The 18,679-nt window shown below is 44.5% G+C and overlaps 1 protein-coding gene across 1 annotated transcript in view; it reads left to right on the forward strand.

Annotated features, from left to right (window-relative positions):
* Nucleotides 1-6,702, forward strand: part of LOC133359554 (E3 ubiquitin/ISG15 ligase TRIM25-like) — a 33,471-nt gene extending 26,769 nt beyond the window's left edge. Inside the window, exon 6 of the mRNA XM_061577997.1 lies at nt 2,804-6,702. Coding sequence (XP_061433981.1) covers nt 2,804-3,351 — 548 coding nt within the window. The 3' untranslated portion in view covers nt 3,352-6,702. The remainder of the gene's footprint in view (nt 1-2,803) is intronic.
* Nucleotides 6,703-18,679: the final 11,977 nt, after the last annotated feature.

Consider the following 18,679-nt stretch of genomic DNA (forward strand, 5'->3'; position numbering starts at 1 on the left):
TGCCCCCTCTTTTCTCTTTGCCTGATGAAGACCACTGTGTTGCAATCGAAACGTCGTGGGTTTTTGCTCTTTTTTTTAATCCTTTTTTTCTATCTATGTGACTTTACCGATAGAACCAAGAATATGAAGTCCGCTGACAACTTAACGAGTAACCACGAGTAACTATATACACTTGGGTAATTTAAACCAGGGGTCCCCAACCCCCGGGCCGCACAGCAGGTCAGCGGTGAGTCCGCGCGTGGCCCACCCATTATTTTTTTGGCACTTCCATCCTTGCCTCTTTCCCGCACTGCGCACTTGTCTCAGTCACAGTTTTTGTAAGCCCACAAGCTAACCCCTGGCCAAAATGAATAAAAATACAAGCGTCGCTGGAAAGCGTCTTTGAAAAGGGGGAAAGACCCAATGATGAACCCCCCCCCCCCCCCCGGTTCGTGAAAAAATTGTCTTCCACGAAACCAGTCACTGGTGCCAAAAAAGTTGGGGACTGCTGATTTAGACAACCCTATTCTGAGATAACGTAACTCCAGCCCTTCAAGACTACACGGCGCCTACTCCAGGATGATGAGGCCGACCCATTCCAAGGTGACGATGGCGACGATGATTCCCCACAACAACAGCCGCGAGGTCCGGTTCACGCCAGCCCTTATCCCTTTCCCAGCCCGGCCACGCCCCTATTCCTGAACTCTCGCTCACCGCACCTGGCCATGTCAATCTCTGCCCTTATTACAATTTACGACCGTTGGGTCCCGTGCTTCCCCCCACGTGACCCTGTCATCGCGTATCCCATCAATCATTATTAGCAACCACTTAGGTCCCACATTACCCTAACATGACCCTGTCTGTTCCGTTTACGTTAATTAGTAACCATGGTCCCGGGGGGCCATACTGTCCCTACATCACCCCATACTGTCCTTACACATGTATTTTGAACTTCTTTCACACCGTACGTAGCCAACCATGCTAATTGGAGGTGTATGGGTGTATGGATGAGCGAGAGTGAATGTTCAATGAACATGGGATGGTTTGTGCACTGAGCTACAAACATGGTCACCTACACGTGATTCATGGCCATGGCTGGATTCTAAGGCTGGATTATGGATTGGGCCAGTGGAGCTAGTGTCCCGGGGCCTCGGACTGCAGGGGGCCTCCTAGCCTCAGGCCACACGCGGTGCATGGCCCAATACTTTTAAAGGAAGTTGAACGCCAGGGCCTAAGCGCACACAGTGCAAGCTGACCACTAGGCCCCTGGTTGTTTACAGCGTGAGCTAACCACTAGGGCCCCCCAGACCCCTCAGCGCTTACAATGCGAGGGCCCCCCAGACCCCTTGGTGTTTCAAACGTAAGCTGACCGCTAGGGCCTCTGGGCCCCTCAGTGCTTACAGTGTGAGGGACCTCAGGCCCCTTGGCGTTTAAAGAGTGAGTTGACCACAAGGGCCACTAAGTTCCTGGGGTTTAAAGCATGATCTGACCACTAGGGGCCTTGGGCCCCTCGGCACCTACAGTGCGAGGGTCCCTAGGCCCCCCCCCCCTACTAGGGCGTCACACCTGGGCTCCTTGATACATAGAGAGCATGCTTAAGACGATAGCCTCTCAGAGAGTATGGTGCTTCTGTACAACTGAGCCACTGGTTGATATGCTACAATATGCTGTGACATAAAACATTATTCACCAACAAGTCACTTCACTCTGCATAACAGGACAGTTTTAAGGGCGGCATATCATGACAAGCCGTTTGTTATTTGACTTACCGTAACTAGCTATCCCTTTATTTTAGCTAGATGCCCATATGATTCAGCTTGTAAACATAAATTAGTTAGCTAGCTGACATTTTTGCCAGCTAGCTGCCTTTACAACCACATTAGCTGCACTAAAAAAAACAGCTAGTGAGATTGAGGGTTCGTCGATTGTTAAAAACTTAGTTAGCCATTGACAAATCGATTATTAAAAATACACCGCTAAAAAGCTATACTTTTTCATACACTAACGCATATATGAGAACCAATACATACTTAAAGATTAAGGAAACGCCATTCATTTTTTTCCAAAGACCGTCTGTTTTTAGATCAACGGAAGTACATAATGCTCACGTTGACATGCAAATTCTCTACAGCTCTTACGAGGCCTTTTTCCCCTCCCCATCGATGGGGTGTGGCCTATGTGCATCGTCTCCACCCAGTCACATGGTGACTTTCAGACCGCATTCCATTTTCTTCTCCCCCTCCTCTTTTCCGAACATAGATGGACTCGTCCATCTGATCAACTGCCAAATCGCTGTCTGTGGTGCTGAAGTTAAGAAAAAACTGCTACTTTTTACAAAATTTTCTTGCTGTGGATTTCACACCTGATGATGATTGCTTGTGTTGCAGTCGAAACGTCGTGAGAATTTTATTGTTTTATATTTGTATTAATTTATTATTTCCCTTCTACGTGACTTTACCGAAAGAACCAAGAATATGAATCCCTGCAGTCACGAAATCTTTAAATCAAAATTTAAGGAACGAAACAGTAAGACTTCTCTCAAATCTGGCTTTCGCTTGATGAGGCGAGTTGTAATTACTGGCGAAACGTCGTACTCAGATAGTAAATGTTGCGGCTTGTCTCTCCAACACGCCAGTGTGCTGCACTAGTGACGAATTGGCATGTTCTTTTTACGTGACAACCCTTACTAGTTGGCTGTGTCGGGTGGTGGCAGGTTTTAACAACACATTTATACATTTATGCGATCTAACCCAACACCTCTATTATGGGCTGTTGTTATAGTTGTGCTGTTGTTATACAGCTACTGTGATTATCGTTACTGCAGACGGATGCTCACCGACTCTGGACCCAAACTCGGCCTACAACAAACTCCAGATTTCCTCGGATCTCAGGACGGTGACGCTGACCGCTGTCTCCCAGGGTCGCCCCGATCACCCACACCGGTTTGATGCCTGGTCACAAACCCTGTGCTCCGAGAGCTTCTCGTCGGGTCAGCACTACTGGGAGGTGGACGTGGGGGATGCGGCGGGGAGCTGTAAGGTTGGAGTCGCGTACAGGGCGATTGCACGGAAAGGGTGTGGTGAAGAGTGCAGTCTGGGAGAGAACGACTCATCCTGGGTTTTACATAAAAATAACAACAGCTGCTACGTGATTCATGATGGTGTCTGGACATCAGTGCCGGTGAGGGATCCTCCCCGGAAAGTCGGGTGTCACCTGCACTGGGAGGCGGGGCTGCTGTCGTTTTACCGTGCCGACTCAATGGAGCTGTTGCACTCCATTCACCACCCGTTTAGTCAACCGCTCTACCCCGCACTGTATGTATATGGTGCTGGTGGCTCAGTGACGATTCTGGATCTGAGTCGTGCGTACTGAGAGCACGGAGTGTAAGCGGCGAAGAGAAACGGGCCTCATGCACACAAAGACACATATCCCCCGTATAGCCTTAACAGACTAATGGGGCTAGTGCAGTCAGTGAGCGCCTGTGAAGTCCGGCACAGCACTCGAGATGGTGGCTAGTCAACACAACGTCCGGCCGCCTTTGCCTCCCCAATGGTGACATTTACACACCGTACCAATAACTCATTTGAGGCTGAGTCGACCTAGGGGAGGCCCATGACCGGTTCACCAACACCAGTGACGATTATTCGATTCGGTCCTGGATCTCTCCTAGATCGACTGAGCCTCAAATGAGTACCTGCTGTGGTGTGTAAACATCGCCACTGGGGAGACGAAGGCGGGTCAGTCGTGGAATTGGCTACCCACCTCCTTGTGTGCCATGCCGACCTTCCTAGGTGGTCGATAACAGCACTTGCTCCAACATTCTGTAAAGGCTATACAGGGGATCTTTGTCTTTGGGTGAGTGGGTTGGTGTGTGTATGCCTTTATGTGTGTATTTCTTATTGTGTCTGAGTCTTCGTGTCTGTGTGTATCTTTGTTATTGTGTCTGAGTCTTTGTGTCTGTGTGTAACGTTGTTATTGTGTCTGAGTCTTCGTGTATGTGTGTATCTTTGTTATTGTGTCCGTGTCTTCGTGTCTGTGTGTATCTTTGCTATTGTGTCTGAGTCTTCGTGTCTGTGTGTATCTTTGTTATTGTGTCCGTGTCTTCGTGTCAGTGTGTAACGTTGTTATTGTGTGTGAGTCTTCGTGTCTGTGTGTATCTTTATTATTGTGTCTGAGCCTTCGTGTCTGTGTGTATCTTTGTTATTGTGTCCGTTTCCTCGTGTCTGTGTTTGTGTCTGGGTATGGTCCAGGCTAACCCCCCCCCCCCCATCACCTCGTGGGCCACAGTGCCAGCCTTCATAGTTGCTACTCGCTACTTACAGCACTTACCCCAACAGACTTTTAAGGCTTTTCGGCGTATCTTTGTCTTTAGTGTATAGAGAGCCATGTGTGTAGTGTGGGGTGGAGCAGTGGTGCAGTAGTTAGTGCACTGGTGGGGGAGGGAGGGGGGAGCCAATCTTCTCTCTGACGCCATCGTCCCTCGCACCGCGCGCCGCGTGGCGCTCAACGACGAGAGGGCGGAGCTCCACCGCGGGCGTGCTGGGAACACGCGTCACGTGACGCTACGGGGAGACGCGCGATCACTCGCTCGTTGGGCGATAAACCCGGGGTGGGAATGGGATGGCATCACTAGGGGGGAACGACTTGTGGTGTGTGCCGAGCATCGCTGTGCTAAAACATGTTTGTTAAAACCAGCGGTCGAGTGACTCCTCCACCCACCAAAAGTAGTTTTATTTTACAGGGCATAGATAGAGAGCAGCCATTTTAACACCTTGTAGGAGTAGCAGGTCTTTCGCCACCAATAGTGTTAATAATAAAGATTGGTTTTAATTAATATTTTATATCTGCTCTCAGACTTAGACTTGGACCAGCAGCCACAACCTTCGAATCGTGGGATAACGCCTCCCTCTGCTGACAAAAATTGGACTGTCTTTTGACTTTGAAGTCTGTTATTTAATTAAGCACCCGAGATATATATCTAGAGTGAAGATTTACCTTACACTACAACACGACTAATATTGTCTCAACACGCATTAATAACACACAGAAATTTCCCCGTTGTTTGCTCCTTCACAGTCATCGATGTTAATGTGGCACCGGGTGTTAGGTAAGAGTGAAAGAAAAGATTAACACATAGTCCGCTTTCGCGACAAATATTATACATAAGAAGGGTTTTTATGGGTTATATCGCATAAACATAAATGTGTTGTTAAACTTTAAACGTTAAACTTAAACACAGTTGATCAGTAAGGTTTGTCACGTTTAAAAAACGTGGCAATTAATTACTAGTTCAGCACACCGGTTGTGTGTTGGAGAGTAAACGCACAACATTTACAACTTGAGTACTGAGACGTTTCGCTGGTGATTACCGCCTGGCTCCATCAGGCGATTTGCGAGAATTGTGAAGAAGTCTTCCTGTTTCTGTGGTTTCTCCTCACGCATCTGAGTCGTCTCCTCCTCCTCTCTCTCTTTGTGGAGAGTGAATCGTGTGTGGTGGTGGAGCGTTACAAGTCGAGTTATTATTATTACTACTAAACCATTAAACAAAACTACTCCTAAACTATTTTTATTTTACCAAGTGTCAAGACCCACTGAGCTGTGTAGCTCTATTTCAGAAGCGACCTGGTCATTGCAAATTATATTTTCAACAAAGTGAAATATCATGATCATCGTGTGGAAATTTATAGTTGCATCCAACAACTCTAAATGCATAGATATACATAGTGACTCCTAGACACCTATAAAGATACATAGATACCCATATAGATAGATGGAGACCCACAGATTAAAATAAAATTAAACTATTTTATTTTACCAGCTCAGTGTCCACTGAGATGTGTAGTTCTTTTTCAGAAGCGACCTTGCTATCGCAAATGATAACTAAACTAAGTGGTTTATCATCATGCGGAAAGTTATATGAGCCAAATACTCGAAACGCGTGATGTTGATTCTATGTGCGGAAGAAAAACCGAAGGACCCGGAAAAAAGACCCACGTGAACACCACAGCAAGAGAGACGCCACAAACTTCAAATATACACCAGGTGCCAGGGTCAGGATCGAACCCACAACCTCCTGCATACCAGGCGAGGGAGTTAACATCTCCTAGCCACCACGGCGCTCCTCATTGACGTAAGGCACCTATCCGATGTGAACCCAACCTCGATTCTCAGGCTGTTTAGCAACTCGTTGATGATTTGAGATGCATTGATGACATCGTACCAGTTGTGTAATTGTGTGATCGCTAATCGTATTGTGGTCTCGGCTACGTGAAATTTCTATTTGTTTCATTGGTGGGATGTGTTTGACTTCTTCATTTTTCATTTTTATGGCCCAGGTCACTTTTGTCATGAGACTCATTCTGGTCTCGTGAGTTCTCACCTCGTTAAACTCAAATTCAACTCGACTCGATCATCAGCAGCAGCATCAGCAAAAGTATCTTCAGCAGCAGAATTAGTAACAACAGCAGCAGTAGCTCCATCATTATTATCACAATCAGCATCAGGAGTAGGACCAGCATCTTCAATAATAATAATATAATTATTATCACCAGGAACAAAATCATCATCAGTAGCAGCAGAAGCAGCATCATCATCACTCTTGCAACCGAGACTCATCCTGGTCTCTTGCGTTTTTACCTGGTTAAATAATCGGACTTGATTGTATATAAATATACTTAATTTTGTTCTGGGTTTTCCTGAGAATTAGAATCACAATGTATTCTGGGTCAAGGGTCAATGTATTTTGGGTGATTAAAAAAATAAATCTGAAAACACATTGACTGTGCTGGGGTGTGTGGGCTCAACTGTGGGTGTGTGGGCTCAAATGTGAGTGAGCTTCCTTGTAACTAGGCGGCTGGGTGGTGGAAGTTTGACATCTTAATTTTAGTGGTAGCTATCCACTTGGCTTGGTATCCCGGACTGTGGAGGCGAGGTTGGTTGATTGTTCAAATATTGGGAAAGTCCATTTCCGTGTGAGTCGAGGAGGTGCAATACCCTGCTTTCTACATCAAAGTGCGGACTGAAATAATGTCCCCTTCTGTATGGGTGAGAGTGTAGCCCCATAGCAGGCATGGGTTTTTTTCCGGGTAATCCGGTTTCCTCCCGCGTGCGTACACACTCCTTCATATATATGGTGGCACCTTGCCTGATGTTCGTTCACGGGATCGTGGAGAGGGCTGCAGCCACGGGTGGTGGTGCAGAGTGAAGTGTGCCAAGTGCAAGTCTCAGAGCGCCCTTGGGTTTGGTTATGACAAAACTTCGTGGTACAAGGCTGATCGCACAAGGGTAGTTTACACGTTTTCTTGTGAACGAAAACCACCGACCACATCAAGACCTCAACAATGTTACTTGCCACAAACTCGAGTCCTGACCCCCTTTCTGGGATTGCGCTGTCACCATCCTAGTATCTCACCCAGATCTGGTAGAAGGCTGCTAAAGAATGAAACAGCGAGGACGTCCAGAATAAACACCTCGAGACCCACACCTCCTGGCTTTGATATTCCTTCTCAAAGACACTCACGGAACCATCAACCGCATCACAACATCAACAGGTCGATGCGCACTTCTTCTGTGAATGGAAAATTAAAAATACAAGCCACACTATTGTAATTGTCGCCATGCAACCCAAACTATAGAACCATAAAATAAACCACAGTGCTCTGCACTCCTTAAACAGATGAATAGCAAATCTACACAAACCCTCTCCTGAAGCCCTCTCATCGTGGCTTGCAGAATTCGACGTTGCATTTAGCTTCTGAAGATTTTTTACCTATTCACATTTTTTTTACCATGTAAGGCCCACTGGACTATATCGCTCTTTCTCAGAAGGGACCTGACCACAAATGATAGCTCAACGATGTAGCTTGTCACGTGGATGTTTATAGCAGCCAATCAATCTAAAAACATGTTTCTAAATTAGGGAAAAACTGGAGGACCCAGAGAAAAATCCACACGATCACGGGGAGAACATGAAAACTCCAAATATACAGGCGTCAGAGTTGGCATCGAACCCACGACCTCCTGTATAGCAGGCGAGGTAGTTAACATATCCTAGCTACTGTGGCGCCATATGTGAATGTAGCGCTGTAACAGCATAAAATGACTCTGCCACGGAGTGAATGATAAAATGTGTTTATGCTTTAGGCCCAAATATGGAGAAACGGGGTGTCGCTTTGCCCATATAAGAAATACTGGAACCGGAATCGACATGTTTACGATGTAATGTTTGATTAAACGGGATTCGAACTGGATCAAGCATGTTGTTTCCTGCCGCATAATTTCTGGACCGAAACTGACGATTTATGGATCGCACGATTTCTGAAATTAAAAAGACGATTTGTGGATCTAAAAAGCCCACATTAGGCCGCTCCTCAACAACACATTTTTTGTCATTCATTCTGTCGTGGGTTCATTTCGTCCTGTTACAGTGCTTTCAAACTGTAGCGCTTTTGTCCGGTTCAGTGACTGCGTATTTAAGTGTTTTAAATATGGTCTGCAAGTGGGACCGGGGTGTCGGCACGATGGACGTGGAGACTTCTGCAAATCCCTACCCAGACACATGTATATTTGGAATTTGCATGTCTTTCTCCCCGTGGTCACGTGTATTTTTCTCCAGGTCCTCCACTTTATCTCTCCATATTTAGAAACTTGCGTTGAGAGTATTTGGCTGCTATAAACTTCCACAAGCCACTTCGTTGAGCTATCATTTGTGGCAAGGCTGCTTCTGAAAAAGAGCTTCATATCTCGGTAAGCCTTTACTGGTAAAATATATATTTTTAAATGCTTAGTTTATGTTCGGTTTAGTTGCTGCATATTTAATTGTTTTAAAGATGGTCTGCAAGTAGACCAGGGTGTCGGTACAACGGACCTGGAGACTTCTTCAAGGTCGGTTCCGTTTTAATCTCAACTCCAAACCCGTTACACAAGAAGCATAACACGAGGCCTCTGAGCCCACGCCACCCACGATGCGTGGAGCCCCTTGTCAGCCAGCCACGCGGGGAGACCATCGTTTATCACAGCATAACAACTAAATTAGACAATATTGTTAGCAACATTAACCAGCACCTTATTAAAGTATTTCACATATTTACCCTTAAAACAATAACTCGCAATCATTAGATTTAAACTCTAAAATTAACTGTTAATTTATCACACCTCTAATTTGCACCGTTGACTACATATGGTGTGAAAGAAGTTCAACATACACACATAAACGATCTGAATCAAATGCAGTAGCATGACTCATTATATAGCAAGACATTATGTGCTCTACTGTTCTTGAGTCGTAAATATTGTAAATATTATACAAATCACTCTAAACAGAATAAAAATATGCAAGATGATTCATGTTGGTGCTTAATAAGCGTTTCCAGTCTTTAAATACATTATTTCTAAATACATCTACTGACATTAATTAATAAATAACAATTATACGATGGAATTAGTAACATTAGATGAAAGACCATGGCATTAGTAACATATGAAACACGATGGCATTAGTGACATTACATGAAAATCAATGGCATTAGTGACATATGAAACACAATGGCATTAGTGACATTATATGTGTAATAAACCCACTCCGGACGATATTGTATTTTCTTGTCTTGTCTTTATTCGTACTTTCTTGTTCACAGCTCTCTCTCTCTCTCTCACACACCGCTGGGTTCCTTTTTCCCGTTACTCCCTCTCGAGCGTGGCGTTCGCTCGCTTTCCTTGCTCCCTCACATCGCTGGCTAACGGCGTCGGGAGACAGCCACCGGACTGCCACGTGGCCGCTGGCGTGCCGGAGGCACCCGACGTGGTCTCTCCTCCAAGCTCTTCACACTGACCATGAACTGTCTCTCTCCGCCCCTTATATCACCTGACTCACGTGATGCCATGCAACCAATCATAAGCCTCTTCCCTGGAATCTTCTAGATGTTGCTATACAGCCCCGGGTTATGCCATTGGCTCGACGTCCCATTGGCTGCGGGCTGAGGCCGGCAGAGCCTATCACCATCGCCCAGTTACCCCCGGGTGCATCCTCATATTACATATGGAATACGATGGCATTACTGACATATGAAACACGATAGCATTAGTGACATTACATTAAACATAATGGCATTAGTAACATATGAAACACGATGGCATTAATAACATTAAACACGATGGCATTAGTAACATATGATCACGAGGGCATTAGTGACATATCACACTTAGCCTCTCGGTCCACGTCATCTAAACACGCTCCCACGTGCCCACCGTCCATCAGCCACGTGGGGAGAGCACGGAACGAGCATGCGTGCATGGTGGGCGGAGCCTCAATGTTACACTGCTGCCGTGTACAACGCACCCAGTCCTGGCGCCATCCACATTGGCTAAGGATGTTGTTCATTACACGCAGATGTGGACTTTCCACTCCACACCTCCGATTCGCGCGATTAGATAGATCGTTTATTGTCATTGTCACCAGTACAACGAAATTTAAAATGCTCACCAGTCAGGGCCTCATTCATAAATTTAAATTAAATAAAACAAGAAAATAAAAATAAAATTAAATGAAAGATAATCAATTTATACTATATATAAAAACAGCCCAAGTATACCCACATACCCACATAAGGTTACATTTTGTCATTGCACATCTCTATTTCACAGTCAATTGTAAACGCTATTACTTAATAATTAATTAGCATTATTGAGTGTGGTGATCGCTGTAGGATAAAAGCTCTGTTTGAATCTGTTTGTCCTTGTTTTGACTGATCTGAATCGTCTGCCTGATGGCAACAGCTCAAACAGTGAGTGTCCAGGGTGAGAAGAGTCCTTTATAATGTTCTGTGCTTTTTTGATGCAACGTGAACTGTGTAGTGCTTCCAGTGTGGGGAGATGGCAGCCGGCGATCTTTTGGGCTGTGTTGATGACCCTCTGGAGCGCTTTCCTCTGAGCCACTGTGCAGCTGGTGTACCATACACAGATGCAGTATGTAAGAATGCTCTCGATGGAGGCTCGGTAGAAGGACACCAGCAGTTTCTGTGTGATGTTATTATTCCTGAGAATTCTCAGGAAGTAAAGTCTCTGCTGGGCCTTTTTCAGAAGCTCAGTGCTGTTGGCGCTCCAGGTCAGGCCCTCCCCAATGTGGACTCCCAGGAAGCAGAAGTCTGCCACCCTCTCCACACAGTCCCCGCTGATGATTAGTGGTGGAGTGTCCGTTTTCTTTCTCCTGTAGTCTATTATGGATACTTATGGTGCAAAAAAAGTTCAACATACATACAAAGAGACCCTGAGACACCCAGACTCATAAAGACCCACAGAGACCTACAGATGAACAACAGGAGTGAACAAAAGTTCAAGTGTCTCTGTGTGTAATAATGTGTTTTGAGACAATATTGGCCAAGTTGTAGTGTACTCTCCATCGTTACTCTAGGTAAACAGTATATCAGGCACCTAATTGAATGCTGACTTCAAAGTCAAAAAGAGTTGCAATTTAAGTCAGAGGTTGTGACTGGAGGTGCACATCTAAGTCTGAGAGAAGATGATTAAAATATTTTAAACAATTACCCCTAAATGGCTTAATGTGTGTTCGCACGATTGTTTGCTTGTGTGTCGAGGTGTTTATATACACGTGTGTTTATGTGTGTGGTTACATGTGTGTTTGTGTGTGTTTACATGTGTGTTTGTATTTTGAGTAGTATGTTTGTATGTTTAGGCTCATAACAACAGTCTGGACCACTGGACGGATTCTGCAGGATTGGAAGGAAGTCCTGGTGGTCCCCCTCTTTAGGAAGGGAGACCACACAAACTGTAACAACTACAGGGGCATCTCACTCCTCAGTCTGCCCAGAAAGATCCTGGCAAGAATTATTCAACATCGCCTTTCTAAGCACGCTGAGGAGAGGCTTTCGGAGCCCCAATGCGGTTTCAGGAAAGGGCGGTCCTGCACAGATGCCATATTTTCTGTCCATCTGCTACAGCAGAGGTGTAGGGAACTCCAACAAGACCTACATCTCTGCTTTATTGACCTGGTCAAGGCCTATGAGAGCATCAGTAGGCCTGGGCTCTGGGTTGTTCTTCGTGCTTTTGCAGTCCCTGATCCTCTACTCACGATCATTAATGACCTTCATGATGGTGAGCGGGCCCGGGTAAAATTACGTGGCTGGGAGTCGGAGCCATTTTGTGTACACCTTGGGGTGCGACAGGGTTGTCCTCTGGCTCCAAGATTATTTAACATCTATTTCGACCACGTAGTTCATGAAGCCTTAAATAGCTGTACCGAAGGAATTTCCATCTGTTACAGATACAATGGGAAGCTGATCGATGCCCGGGTGCGGTCAAGGGATGGCTCCCTATTGCTCAACCATGTTATGCATGACGATGATCTGGTAATTGCTGCACCTGCCTGGGTATTTTGTACCATCGAACACTCGACCCCCACAACTTCAAATTGGTGATAGGGCAGTTATAGAGAGAGTGGAGAGTTTCCCATACCTAGGCAGTGTGCTCATGACTGGCTCCGGTTTAACAACAGAGATCTCCCTCTGAATCAGTCAAGCGGCATTATCTTTTCATCGGTTGGATAATGCTGTGTGGAAGCTACCTGGTCTGTCGCTCCACATGAAGCTTCAGGTCTTCTCGACCACAGTCATTCCTTCCCTTCTCTATGCTTGCGAAACGTGGACCCCCCCTAATGGAACATCTTCACTGGTTAGAAACATTTTGGCTGGCCTGCCTATGATCCGTCCGGGATTTAACCAGGTTGGATTGTGTGAGGAGCTCATAAATCCTTGAAAGATCTGGACGAAGTGAGCTCCTCTGGCAGGCAAGGCTGCGTTGGCTGGGCCATGTAACCCGTATTCCCAGCCACCGCACACCTAAACAGCTTTTGTCCAGCCGCATCGAGGGGGATAAATGAGCGCGGCATGGGCTAGAGAAGAGATGGAGCGGTGTGGTGTGGCACAGGAGGATGTGGAGCTGAGTGGACTTGCCAACTGGTACAAAGTATACAGCTGGTTCGGGATAGGGAAGGGTAATAAAGCAATTTTATGGTCGGCACGAGATGAGATTGCATGTGGAGGTCTAAGCCTAAAAGCCAACGGAATAACGCGTTCAACGTCTTTATGAGCAGATGTTTCAATACGTGTGCTTGTTTGTGTATAGGCACGACTGGTTCAGATATCAATAGCAAGTCACTGCCAGCAGTTGACATCAAGTAGCTGGGTTTCGTTCAGTTGGGCTGGATTTAAACAACCAAATGTATTTATCGATGTAGCAGCCCAATTATAGTCGTACACGAGTGTGCTAATGATTGAAAGCCATGGACCATTGTTATGTGCGCAGTGTCAGGGTTACTAATTTTTTCAGATGGCACGAAGTACAGAGCTTGGTGCAGGAGGCCAGGGAGGGAAGGGACATGCAATCAGTTGAATGACCAGGATTTTTGAATCATACCGTGGTGGTTTTACTGCGCTATAATTGATCACCTTCCTATTTTTAGATTTAAACATATGAGCAATTATCATGATATCAATTTCCCATAATTTCGCGTAAACATGTGATCTTTTTGTGTTTTGATAGACTCCAGGTTCTCTTAAATATTATTTAAGAGTTTTAAACTGCAGTAAATTCAATATAAACTGTCCCTCAGTCTTCCGGTCATTGCACATTGGCAATCTGCAATGATTGTGTAGTGTTCTGTTTATTTACTCACACCGACACGTTGTAACAAGTCACCTGCTTATACTTGATTCACCTTGATTTGAAGCTTTCGTGACTGCAGGAATCCATACTCTTGTTTCTTTCGGTAAAGTCACGTAGGTAGAAAATAATAGATCATGACGTTTCGATCGCAACACAAGCAAACGTCATCAGGTAGGACAAATACAGCAGGAAAACTGCTAAATGCAGGCCTATTGCATCTCCGACCAGCACCACCTAGCCAGTGAGCTTGAGCAATGGGCGTTGCATCTCCGACCAGCACCACCTAGCCAGTGAGCTTGTGCACTCCAAGCTCTCAAGATGAATGGATATTCAGACCGCACCATCCGCAAAACTGTATCCCCAACCATGGGGAGAGAACCATCTGAGGACCTAATCAAAACCATTTTTCCAAAATTTTCAATAAACACAAGATCCAGGTTCGATTCAACACAGTACACAAAATCCATGACTTGATCCCATCTGTGAAGGATGTGATTCCTGACATGCAATACTCTGGTGTCTACAAACTAAGTTGTGTCTGCGGCAGCAGTTACATTGGGGAAACGAAACGACATGTCTCGGACCATGTTCGCGAACACCAGGCAGATCTGAAACACGGCAGAACCAATACCTCTGCTGTGGCGGATCACTGTTTTAACGCGGTGGGCACACACGAAATTGTTTTTTCCAAGACCGAGGTGCTCTGCAAACCTTCTGGCTACCATCAAAGATTTGTTCATGAAGCCATCCAGATATACAAATATAGACATAACTTCAACCAAGAAAAAAGATACAAATTGAGCAATCATTGGAAGGACTTGATCAACCAGGTAAACTTTTAACTTTTGTGTTGGCCAACTTTCTGAGTTGCATTGCATTATTAAGTTTTGCTAAGTTTGATGTCTTAGCTTTTCTCTCTCTCTCACCTAAGCCCTCGTGGGATTGCACTCTCTTTCTCACACACCCTAATTTCATTGCACACTCGTTTAGTCTCATTTTATTGCACTCTCACTCTCACATGCCCTTCGGATTGCACTCTCATTCTAACATGCCCTACATGCTAATCTCTCAAAATCTCGAGCCCCCACCCTCTTGCCCGGTGCACCCCCCACCCCCTCTCGGTCTATGTAATGCCTTGTCCACAGCAGTCTGTTTCTTTCACCTGAAGACGATCGCTTGTTTTTGTGATCGAAACATCGTGATCTATTATTTTTATTTTATTATTTTTTATTTTCTATCTACGTGATTTTACTGAAAGAACCAAAGATTGCGAATGTAAATTAATTTGTATGATTGGGCAGTCGACTGACATGGGACAACGACTGCACGGAAGGCGCAATAAGAGCGAGAATCGCAAAGGCAAAAGGAGGAATGGCAGGATGCAATGATATCTGGAGAAGCAAGCAAATCAGCTATGGTACCAAACTAAACATATTAAGAACATGCGTGTTCAGTACAGCTTTGTATTCCTGCGAGACTTAAAAAATACTAAGCGAGATAAAATATTGGCACTCGAAATGTATTGTTGCAGAAAGGATACTGCCTCTAAGCTGGTACCAAAGAGTGACAATCGTAGAAGTAAACTCTTAATCTACTATATTTATATTACCAAGTAAGGCCCATTGAGCAATATAGCTCTATATCTGACACTACCTGGCCACAAATGATATCTCAAAAAAGTTGCTTATCATGTGGAAATGTATAGCAGCCAAATACTCTAAACGCATGTTTCTAAATATGGAGGAAAAAACCGGAGGATCCGTAGAAAAATCCATGCGACTACGGGGAGAACGTGCAAACTCCAAATATACAGGTGTCAGGGTCGGGTTCGAACCGATGACCTCATGCATATGAAGCGAGGCTGATAACATCTCTCCACCTGATGCAGGCCGACTATTGGGGTTTTTTTACGGAACGTGTGTATGTTTTCAATGTATTTAATGTAGTATAGTGGTGTTGTGTATCGTAGTTTAGTGTAGTGTATAGAAGTGTATCGTGTGTGGTGAGTAGTGTAGTGTCGTCGTGTAGTGTATATTAGTGCTGTATAGTTGCATGTATATTGAACTTCTTTCGCACCATACGTAGCCATCCGCGCTTATCGGAGATTCGCAACACGGTGTTATGTTAGTTGTACCTGCGCACCACCCCCAACGATGCATCGCCAAATAATGTTCTCATCTCGACCAGGAGGCAGCAATTACCAACCCTCCCAGCTGCGTTGTCGATGTTCGACGCACGACGGTCAAACCACGACTCTACAATGCTCAGAGCTGGACTTTGGACAAATAAATCGCAGAACCAAACTCTGAATGCGTTTGTGTTCATACCTGGCATTGATAATAGGGCTTAAACCATCAACTCGTTTCACCGGAGAACCGCGTTTAATCACAGGCGATTGCTTGGAATCGAAAGCACGCATCTCAGGATGTGTTATTTTTACGATTGTGATCATGTTCTTACAAAGTCCATTGTTGGCACTGGTTGTAGTCAACGGCGCGGATCTACAGGTACATCTAGACAGGTATGTGTGATACGGGGCTTGTTTTTACATTCCTTATACATCTGAGCACATTCCATGGGGTGCCTCGTGAGGTTTGTAACCCCGTGTAAAGTAATCTAAAATCCTTGTTTCTTGTCTGTGAGCCTTGATAAAAAAAACATTCACCACTCATCATATACACACTATTCACCACCCGATATCCAAACACACTACCAACCATCTCATATGCACACACACTACTCACCACTCACCATCCACACAAACTACTCACCACACACACACTACTCAAAAGCCACCATTAACCAGGGAGAACATCTCCCCCAGGAATAAACCCGTTTCGCAGATATTCTGATGGAGATAATGAGTCCAAGAAATAACTGCAAAGCATTGCAGAAAGAAGAGGCAATGACAGAAACGAGAAAAAGGCAGCGTCAACCGACTCGCGTCGCCTTAAATGGACTTGCTCCTCCCTACATCCATGACCTCCTTCAGCCACGAATATTCCATCAAGATCGTCAAGATCCTCAGCTTGTGCATTGCTGACCGTCCCACGGTCTCTAGGCTACACACGTGGGGGGTGACGGTGCCTTGGCAATCGCGGCACCTAAACTCTGCAACTCGTTGCCCTTCGAGGTCAAGGGGACTTCCGAGACACTGCTCATCTTCACATCTTCACTAAAGCCGTCTGTTTAAAATGGATTTCTCTCTTCAGTTATGTTCAAATGTTCTTCTCACTTATTTCCTTGGGTGATGTTCACTATTTTCTGCTTTACCATACATAGCACCCCGAGAGCAATTGTTTAAGGGCGCTTAGTAAATGTAAATTAGAATTATTATATTATTATTATTAAATTACCATTACTGAATTATAATTTAATCAGTAAAAAATTATTACTTTATTATTAAAATATTATTGCATTATTATCATCGAAGTATTACAAAATAATTGTTTTATTATTATTAAATTATTATTTAAGTGTCGGTAGGAAACTTATTTAATAATTAAGTTAGTAATAGTTTAAAATGTAAAAAAAAATAACTAACTCATTTATTATTATACATTTCCAATAAAATTATAATAATTCAATTATTATTATTACTTGATGCTCACGCCAGTTGGTTCAGGGCACGGGGTCTGCAACCTGCAGCTCCGTAGCAGCGTGCGGCTCTTTGAGGGACGTCTGCTTCGTGAGACGTATTTATTTATCGAAGACCACCACCACCACCATTTCTCCTTCTCACACCACGTCGCATTGCGGCTCTTGAAATATTCAGTTGTTTGGTCTTTTTTTACTTACGGGTTTGTAAAAAACAAAGAAAAAATGTCTCTTCTTGTTATTTTGGTTTTTGAACCCCCTGGATTAGGGGAATCGTTTTTTTTTGTAATCCTTCAATACAAACTTACAGTTGTGTGGTTTGCTGGGCAAAACGCACAGCCTCAGCCTTGCCGAAATGTTTTTTGTTTAGGTGACAAACCTTAATCATTGGTTGTGTCGGGTGGTGGCGGGTTTAACGACACTTTTATATTTACGCGATCTAACCCAAAAACATGTTGTATGGATAATATTGGTCGCGAAAGCCTACTCAGAATTTTAATTATTTAATACAAATTTACAAGGTAGGGTTTACAGTGGAAAAACACAGCCTCAGCCAAGCGAGTGTAACCAGTCTAGAGGACAAACCATCACTGTGTTCATGGTTACCGTGGGGTTTTTGTAAAAATATATCAATTGCGACTCCCCTGACACTGTGTGTGTGAATGTAACGCCACGTCAACACAGGTGAGTACGGGCTGCCGCATGCAACATTCCAGGGCCTGTCTCATGTTTATGATTTAGCTGCAGGTGAAGTCAGTTCGTTTCCTTGTTCGTTGTCGCTGCTCTGTGATAATTTTTTACATTGCGCTGCAGTGACTCAGAGATGTTAACTACCTCGCCCGGTATGCAGGAGGTCGTGGGGTCGATCCCAAAACTGACGCCTGTACGTGTACTTGGAGTTTGCATTCTCTCTGCCTGTGGTCGCGTGCATTTTTCTCCCAATCCTCCAGTGATTCCCTTCACACTTAGAAAAGTGCGTTTAGAGTGTTTGGCTGCTATAAATGTCCACGTAATAAGCCACGTCTGTGAGCTATCAATTGTGGCCAGGTCGCTTCTGAAAAGAGCTATAAACCTCAGTGGGCCTTACCTGGTAAAACATTTTTTTTTTATATAGAATCGACCAAACTCAGCGAGTCCAGGATGTAAAATCTTAACATTAACAATACATAGTGTAATATTACAATGTATAGTCTAAGGTGGTGTATAGTAACGCAGTGTATAATTTAATGTTGGGTTTGTCTATGGCAATGTATAGTACGGGGTATATCCGTGTGATGTAAGAAAAAAGTTTAGCTGGAGGCATATTATATTTTTTGCGACATAGAAGTGTAATGTATGACTTACTGTTAGTAGCTCAGCTTATTGGAGAGTATATTGAGTATATTGATGATATTGATGTAGTTTATATTTTAGTATTTTATCGGTT

This window comes from Lethenteron reissneri, chromosome 65 (genome assembly GCF_015708825.2).
Source record: "Lethenteron reissneri isolate LAM-NWPU_2019-01 chromosome 65, ASM1570882v1, whole genome shotgun sequence".
NCBI lineage: Eukaryota > Metazoa > Chordata > Hyperoartia > Petromyzontiformes > Petromyzontidae > Lethenteron > Lethenteron reissneri.